Consider the following 8,965-nt stretch of genomic DNA (forward strand, 5'->3'; position numbering starts at 1 on the left):
AATAAAGTATGTATCAATACACAAGAGTAATCCAAACTTTAGTTAAGTATTCAGTTTAGTCAGGAAAAGGCTGACAATGTTGATCAACCATTAACATTTTTTTTAAATGCGTTATAATATCTAAAAACACGAGATGACAAGCTTGAACAACGCAACGCAATCTTCAACCAGTCAACCTAGTTCAGTCCAGACATGTATACAAAGCGTTATATATGTCTATGGTTCAGTCTCTGGCAACACTTCACTTGACATCACATCACACGCCTGCTAGCTAGCTTGCACTGAACTACTGTAGCTTAATGACAATTCTGACAAGTTTATTCCTAGAATTGTAACTTTGAATTTGTTAGAAATGTAGCTATAATTCGCATATCGCTTAGCTATTAGCTAGTGTTACCTAACATTGAGCTGCTTGATTACAGTAGTCTTAAGTGGAGCTTGTCAACAAACAAAAAAAATCTTAGCTAGCTCTTGAAAAACCATATTGTGGAGATTGCCGTTTGTTGTGGTCTCAAACATTCGTTTTTGTGTCATCACATTTACTCTAACTGTCCGGGAGTTTACTAATATTTCAGGCGAGTCTGTAAAAGGTAAGACTAGGTTAGCTATATAGTCGCATGACGAGGCCGTTTGCTAATCTAGCAACCCTACCACTACGTCATACATATCTGCTCGGTAAACAGTGTGTTGAGTCTATTGAATATGTTCTGTAGTGTTGCCGCGAGTCAAGGGGCTTTTCCTTGTGAAAAAAGGGAACTATCTATTCCGCTTTCTGTTTCAGTCATACGATAAAGCATTTCAAGAGGCATTGTAGGCTCACAATAATGGAGCACACGGGTTGTGTGAACCTTTGTAGTCTCACTAGCACTCTACCGGTGATCCCCTATCAAAAACTGACGGACTTGCACTATCTTAGCAAAGGTGGTTTCGGAACCGTATTCAAGGCACAACATTCTGACTGGCGGACAACCGTAGCAATTAAGTGCTTGAAGTTGGATTCTCCCGTTGGCGAAAGGTACGTGAAGCACGTGAAACACTACATGAGTTGTTCTCTACATCTCAATTCTTCATTGTTGGTCATAACCTTCATAACTTTATGTTAGACAGAGATGACAGCATGTCATATGATTTCTTGTGTTTTCTACAGTAGACAATTGAGGACAAACAAATGAAGTACTAATTTTCATCCCATCATTGCATCTCTGCATGGTCACATCAGTGATTGTTGTTGATGAGGAAGTGTTCAATAAGTGTTGTATTTGTTTTGACTGTTCCAGGGAGAGGAATTGCCTGCTGAAGGAAGCAGAGGTGCTCCATAAGGCCCGTTTCAACTACATAATCCAGATATTTGGTGTCTGCAATGAGCCAGAGTTCTTCTGCATTGTCACAGAGTACATGATCAATGGCTCCCTAGACCAGCTGCTTCATGAGGTGACACCTTTCAAATCCTCTTTGTGTCAGGAGCAGCACTGTCTATGACTGAGAATTTTAAATCCCTGGATCTTGTTTAATGGTTATTTGGTCAATTGCTACAAGTTTCTATGAGGACGGTCGGTGGGTCATGTCTCATCCAACCTTTAAATAAGGCTAGTGTGTAGGTTTGGTACTTTACTATCCATATTGGACCATAGAAACAGAAAATAGACATGCCTATCGAGAAAAGATAGTTAGTCCTACAATTCGGGTAGTGAGCACACCCCTTTGGAAGTTCCGGCCATTTTAAGTTTCACTTTGATTTCATAGTTGTTTTCCCTTCCCCCATTTAGTTTCAGTTATGTAATTTCCTTTTGTCTTCCCTGGCTGTTTGTAGAAGAGCCTGTATCCCCTACTTGCCTGGCCTCTGAGACTGCAGATACTGTATGAGATCGCCCTGGGGGTCAACTTCCTACACAACATGACCCCACCTCTCTTGCACCACGACCTGAAGACGCAAAATATCCTCTTGGATGGGGAGTTTCACGTCAAGGTGTGTGTTTGACCAACTTTAGTGTGAACACCAAGCAGCGCCCTGTCTTTAAATCCTTCTTTGTTTGAGCTCTACTAAAACCAGTTCTCCTCATAATATTAATGATAATAACAGGTCCAATTAAGAGTGCCTGGAACAGTCTCGCTGTCTTGCTGCACTGAAAAGGGGGCAACAGAGGATTTAAATATAAATGAGCACCTCATTATCCAAATCTGTCTTCCAGAATGAACCGGCTCCTAATCTAGCCCTATTATGCTGAACATGACCCCATCATGGATCTTTTTCCTCTGCAAACAATTTTTGCAAACCCAATAAATAATGTGTTTTTGTTTTGTTATTGCCATATTTATGTTATTCGACACGGCGTGTCCAGCCCAGTAGTAGTCCTCTGCTTTGTCCAGATTGCAGACTTTGGCCTCTCCAAGTGGCGCCAGCTGTCCATCAGTAAGTGCTCCGGGTCCAAACCCCCAGAGATGGGCGGCACCGTGATCTACATGCCCCCCGAGAGTTACGAACCCTCCCGGAGTCGACGGGCGGATGTCAAGCACGACATGTACAGGTGAGTCACTGGGAATCCAGGTGGTGATTTGTCACAGGGGGATTCGAGCATAGTTTGCCTTGTGTTGAATGAAAGAAGTAGTCATGCGTGGTTTAGCCTTTAGCATTCTTTCAAATGAGGTTGTACATTCTATAGATACCTACCAGCATCTAAGGCCATGCTTCTGGAATATTCCATTCATGTTTAGCTGAAATAGATTCTTTGCGTGCCATACTTTGGTTGAGAATTTGTTTTGGCATGTACATTTAGGCAGGTAAGCTCTGGGAAACGCTGAGAGAAACGCACTGCCATCTTGGGTGGAGAGTTTGTCTCAGCGAAGGTCTCTAAACTGACAATGACATTTCTTGGCAGAGTTACGGTAGTTGAGTCACTGCAACAATAATATCTGTCTGGGTGTCATGTAATGAAATGTGTGATAACAGTTACTCCTCTATCTTTAAGGGGGAGTGACAACTGCAGCCATGACAAATGCTTCCTCCAGAGAATGAACTTTTTTCTCAATTATTGCTTCCCCCCCCCCCCCCAGTTATGCAATCATCATGTGGGAGGTGCTGTCGAGGCGAATACCATTTGAAGGTATTTTGACCTTTTTCTTAGCTAGAAAGGTACTTTTATCCAGCACAATGTCTTTGTGTCAGAATTACTGTTAAAGTAAACCATCCAGATTATACCTGTTATTACGATAACAAATGCTGTTCATAACTACACACACTTCAGTATGAAGCCACAACGACGGAGCCATCTTGTCTAACTCCCTTTTATGTGTGTGTGTGTGTGTGAGAACAGACGCCACCAACCCCATGCAGATCATGTTCAGCGTTCTGCGAGGCTCCCGTCCGGACACGGGGCTGGACTACCTGCCAGAGGACATCCCCAGCAGGGACACCCTCATCAACCTCCTGACCAGCGGCTGGTCCGCTAACCCAGACGAGCGGCCCTCCTTCCTCCGTAAGGCCCTGTCACCCCACCCCGTCACCCCCCCACCCCCGCCAGCCCTCCATCATTCCCCTCCTCTTCACCGCCACTCGGGCCTTTACAGGGCTTAAAGTATTCCGGTACCATGCCGGATGTCCGGTGTGCGGCCATGTAAAAAAGACAATTTGGGAACTTGCATGCGGTTTAATATTTTCGAGTCAATTGATTTCCCCCTACCAATCATATGAGAGGAACACAGCTATAAGTAACTTTACAAGCCTATCAGAAGCAGAGTAGGGCGGGTCCTTGCAACACAGTGTGAAAGAGATCCGTACGTCACATTAGCATTGTCGGTGAAAGCATGGAGCACAAATTCATGAAGCCTGGGGATGATGTCCTACCCATAGAAAAATGACTCCAAAATAAATGGTGCTGGGTGTGGATGGAAGAAGGTAAAGACGGCGAGCCTTTTGGCAGTTGGTGCAAGAAACTGAGAGCGCCTGGTGCCTGTTTCTGCACGTTTTGCTCGAGGAAGCTACTATATGCCAGCAGCGGTTAGAAAGTGCTTGCTCGTCATGTCATAGAGCCGCTGCCCGTGCACTCAAACCTACCATGACGTTGCCAGGAGCAACTGTTACAGCTGACACACCTTAATTGCAGAACATGACTTGTCATTCACAATTTCTTAGCCACTGGTCACCCTGTGTAGAAAACTAGCAGAAGACAAAAAAGCACTTCTCCTCCCCCCCCCCACCCAACCCCCCCTTTAGGTACCGTATCACACATGACTGAATAGGAAAGAACAGAGGATTTATAGGTGCAGACACTGTCTCATTTCTGGTTGATCTGGTCATTACAGCGTGAGTTGTGCCGGTCGTTCGGCTGTGTCCTGAGTGTGCTCTGTGTCTCTGTGTAGAGTGTCTGATTGACCTGGAGCCCATGCTGAGGAGGTTTGATGAGGTCAGTGTGCTGGAGGCCGTCCTGGAGGTTAAGAGGTCAAAGGTCAGTCCACCAGCCGGATGACCCCTGGGGGATTCCAGCTCAGTTAGGCAGCATAAACCAGCAGGTTTAACTCCTGTGACCAAGTCATAACCTTATGGGACAAGTAATAGGAAATGGATTGCATAAGAATTGCTGGCAGCATATTTCAAACCTTTTGTGTGTTTCTCTCTCTCTCTCCCTTCCTTTATTTCAGATGAGGAGGGCGAGCTGCTACTCGGCCATGCAGCTACCCGTGTGTGAGCACAGGAGGGATGAAGAGAAGTCTCTGAAGGTTCTCAACCCTAGTCCCTGGCCTGTAAGAACTCAAACCTCACCAGTCAGAAAATAAGCAGAACATAGTCCTCAGGTTTCTGTTACATCCAAAAGGACCTGGCGTTCTTTCAGTCAGCTACTTGCAGAGATCCACTGGGCACAGGCCAATCTGGGTGTGCTCTTCCTGGTTTATAGCATTCAGAGCACCCAGTATATTATCAATGTCTCTTGAGAAGGTTTGTGCCAAAGAAGTGATTTATGTTGTTTACTCCTTGCAGGGTTTTTCCTGGGTCAAAATGGGTCTTCGGTGCTCCACTGTGTTACCGTGTCACCTTATTAGCAGACATCTAATATATATGTATTTTTTTTTACCATTTCATAAATAATGGAGGCTATGCTTGAGGAAATAATTTAGCTTCTACTTTAGATTTAGCAATTTCCTTTTATTTTCTTTGTGCCTACACTATATATTATCATTCCAGGTTAAGAATACCAATGGAGGCTGCGCTGGAAATCGTTAATCAAACTTTTGTCAGCATTTTGAGTGGACATTTCATTTGCTTTCGTACAGGTGTATTCGTGCACGTCGGGCTGGCCCTCGCAGCGGAACGACAGTTTACTGGCCGCTCTGTCCATTCGTGCACCTCACAGTTGCGTATTGATCAGACAAGAAGACACGCTTATCAACTTGAATACTATTGATCAAGGGTTTGGCTGTAGCCTACTTGAAACATACCATTGAGAACATATTCGCTGACATGCATTGCACGCGTGATGATTTTGTCATAGTTGCTCGGTAAAACGGCTTAGGCGCGAAAAAACCCTGTCCTTGAGAATACTCTGTGCGCCCTGTGAGAGAGCTTATATTTTTGGTGTGGGTTTGTACATGTGTGAGGCTGAGTGAGAAGGAAAGCTTATAGGGTTTTTCGTGTATGTTAGTGAGAAAGCTTATAGGTTTGTGTGTGCGTGAGACAGAGAGAGAGACAGACAGAGAGATAAAACCTACAGGGTGTGTGTGTTGTTCCTGACTGTGCCCCCTCCCACAGGAGAGTTCCACCTCTGGGTCAGGGTCCTGCTCCTCCCAGGAGGCCGACATGTCCCAGCCCGGGTGTCTCACCAGCAGCAATGTCCTGCCTTCCAAAGGTGAGCCTCCAGTGGCAGCCGTTTTGCTTAAAGTAGACTCGCTGGCCTAGTAGATTAGTCTGTTCCCTCCCCATACCCCCGACCACCAGTCTCTCTCTGTGTCCCATCCCCAGACATGTCCCCGTCCTCATTCATGCCTGTCCCCCTGGAGCACCCTCTGCCTCTGAAGGACCACAGCTTGGACAACAAACTCAACAACTACTCCCAGAGTGCCAGGCCCATGAACAACTTCAACATCCCCCTCCAGCCGGGCCTGCCCGTCACAGAGTGTGAGACCCATCTGGATAACCTAACCCTCAGGCCCCAGGAAAAGGCCCAGCCTCAAGGTAAAGTCAACCGCGCCCTTCCCCACCTCGATAGGATCGATCTAGATAGATTGTGAAGGGGGGAGGGGGGGACTCTGAACTCTGTCCCAGCTGACGCCCTTCATTTACCACGTCCCCCGTCCCCCTCAGACGCTTCTCCCCCATTGGACCCCTCCGCCCCCACACTGGGTCCCATCGCCGGCTGGCTGGCAGCGCAGCGGGAGGAGATTGTGCTGCAGATGACGGAGGCTTGCCTGAACCAGAGCCTGGACGCCCTGCTGGCTCGCTCGCTGCTGATGCGCGAGGACTACGAGCTGGTGGTCAACCGGCCCACCCGCACCGCCAAGGTCCGCCAGCTGCTGGACACGTGCCACCGCCACAGCGAGGAGTTCTGCCGCGTGGTCGTCCGCAAGCTGCAGGAGAACATGCAGCTGGGCCTGAAGCCGTACCCCTCTGAACTCAGCTCCCCCACGGCCACAGCGCAGCCCACCGCCCCGCCGTGCCAGTACGCCAAGAACACGTTCTAGGGTTGGCCCACGCGCAAGCACAGAGAGACCAGTGTGTGTGTGTGTGTGTGTGTGTGTGTGTGTGTGTGTGTGTGTGTAGGTGTGTGTGCGCAGGTGTGTGTGTGTGCGCGCACGCGCTCTGCGAGTCCGTTTGGGGCTGACTCAGAGCTCAAGACAGTGGGAGGGTCAGACCTAATTGTGGTCGCCACGGTCGCCCTGTGCCGTGGATCCTGCTGTGTGGGTAGAGTGGATGGTGAACCCATCCAGTGCATGCACGCGTAAAAAGGATGAGGGTAGATGGATAGACAGGCTGGTTTGACCATGTCGTGTTGACGGAGATAGCCGACGAGCATGGCAGAAGCATTTCTCAATTTTTTGATATAGTTGATTAGGTCACAGTCCTTCAGTGTGTTTCAAATGATGTCTCACCATGATTTAGATCCACGAGTTAAGTTGGTGTTCAATAAATTAGGCTACTATGTCACTTTACCATATCTAATCTGCTCTGAAAAGCATGTTTAAGGGAGATTTGTTCGATTAAGTATTTTTGGGGCTCTCAGTCATTTACTGATATACTGGGATGTAGCCTCCAATGTAGAAATATACTCAATGGATTTGAGTGTACTAGATGTAGCTTGGGACTGTCTTGGCTGTTTGCTTCAAGTACATGTCCACAAAATAAGTTCAACTCTACTGTTAGCAGCATTGATGGTGCAATGGTTAAAAAAAAACAGGCAACGGAACTCAAATATTTACGTTTAGACTGTATCTGTTGTCGGGTATACAAAGCAGTTTACGTAGCTCTGTCCAGACTGTAGCACTGTAGTTCTAAATGTTGTGGATTGTGTTGCAGATATGTTCTACCAGAGGCTGAGGTCATAGTTGTATATGCATGTTTACAGTATCTGTTGTTGGCCTTGTGAGCTTCTCTGGCTACACATGGAATGGAATGGACCGGGCTTCAAGCTCAAACTTGGAGCTAAATATAGGCTCCTCATGGTAACCTGCTCAAATAGAAAGCTTTGATTGTCTATTTTGACATTGTAGTTAGTTCTACAGACAAACGACAAGCAGGATGAGCTATTCTGGCTGTAAAGTCTGTTCCAGTACCTTCCATCAGCTGTGGAGGACCTCAGCTGTGTTCCTCGATCATGACTGTTATGATGGCTTCCCCTGCCCGAGAGGAATGTCTGTGTCCAGACCACACATCCCTCCCTGACCACACATCCCTCCCAGACCACACATCCCTCCCTGACCACACATCCCTCCCAGACCACACATCCCTCCCTGACCACACATCCCTCCCAGACCACACATCCCTCACAGACCACACATCCCTGTCCCTCAACTGCCAAAAACAAGCTGCACCAGAGTTTTCCTCCTGAAAAACGGTCCATTCCGTTTACAGCCTCACTGTCTCTCCATTAGTGTTGTGTGCATGCAGTGTCTCTGTGGAGAAAACCCAGTCAAAACTCCCACCAGAGCTAGGTGTTTTTTAAGAGGCCTTATTGTCATCACTGCACTTCCTCAAATGGTCATGAATTAACAGTACTGGAGAACCAGGAGGTTTTAATGACTCATTATAAATATATTTTTTTGTGACCCTAAAATGACCACGATTAGATAGATCTTTGACCTTTGCATAAGAGGGTTTGACTAAAGCCTACAGAGATCCAGATTTTGTATCCATTCCTTAATTTTTTGTAACATTTTATTTTTTTATTTTTTTTGTACCTATTAAAGTTAAAATCCGCAATGAGTTCCTGCAGAGACTGGTGTGATGTAGGATGAGCTAGAAGGTTCAAAATGCTTCCAAATTCTTCTTGACACAACGGCCTTCTCATTGATACGGTTTCTTTGTTTTTCTTTGTTTTGTTTTTTACATAGACACCATGGTATCATATTTGCACATATTTACAGTAGCTGTTATTGAAAGTGTTAGATTTTGGATTTCTATTAAAACGTATCTGTAGGCCTAAAATTATGGTTATTAATGGTAGAATATGGAATATCTCGAGTTAAACTTCTGTTTCATGGATCAACCTCAATCTGTTGAATAAAACAATAACAGGTGGTTTGACTGATATTCTTTATATCAAATACTTATGTTCTAGAATGTTACTGAGTAATGTTACAATGTGTAGCAGCACTTACATATGTATTTATACAGTCGTGTGCACTACGGCATCTTTTTGGGCAGTAAAGGGAATTACTTTTATCGTATGTTTTTAGTACTGGTAATGCTTAGTGTGTCAATAAAGTACATGAAACGTATCTTTCTACAGCTGTAAATGTGCAGTAAATCACGTCTACATGT

The 8,965-nt window shown here is 45.9% G+C and overlaps 1 protein-coding gene across 1 annotated transcript; it reads left to right on the forward strand.

Moving 5' to 3' along the window:
* Positions 1-214: 214 nt before the first annotated feature.
* Positions 215-8,722, forward strand: LOC124472240 (receptor-interacting serine/threonine-protein kinase 2-like). The gene is made up of 11 exons (XM_047026978.1): positions 215-1,015; positions 1,278-1,431; positions 1,811-1,966; positions 2,368-2,525; positions 3,052-3,101; positions 3,312-3,473; positions 4,357-4,442; positions 4,636-4,737; positions 5,741-5,837; positions 5,951-6,163; positions 6,293-8,722. The coding sequence occupies exons 1-11, from the start codon at positions 825-827 to the stop codon at positions 6,667-6,669; spliced, it is 1,746 nt and encodes a 581-aa protein (XP_046882934.1). The 5' UTR covers positions 215-824; the 3' UTR covers positions 6,670-8,722.
* Positions 8,723-8,965: the final 243 nt, after the last annotated feature.

Source organism: Hypomesus transpacificus, chromosome 10, assembly GCF_021917145.1.
Source record: "Hypomesus transpacificus isolate Combined female chromosome 10, fHypTra1, whole genome shotgun sequence".
Classification (NCBI taxonomy): domain Eukaryota; kingdom Metazoa; phylum Chordata; class Actinopteri; order Osmeriformes; family Osmeridae; genus Hypomesus; species Hypomesus transpacificus.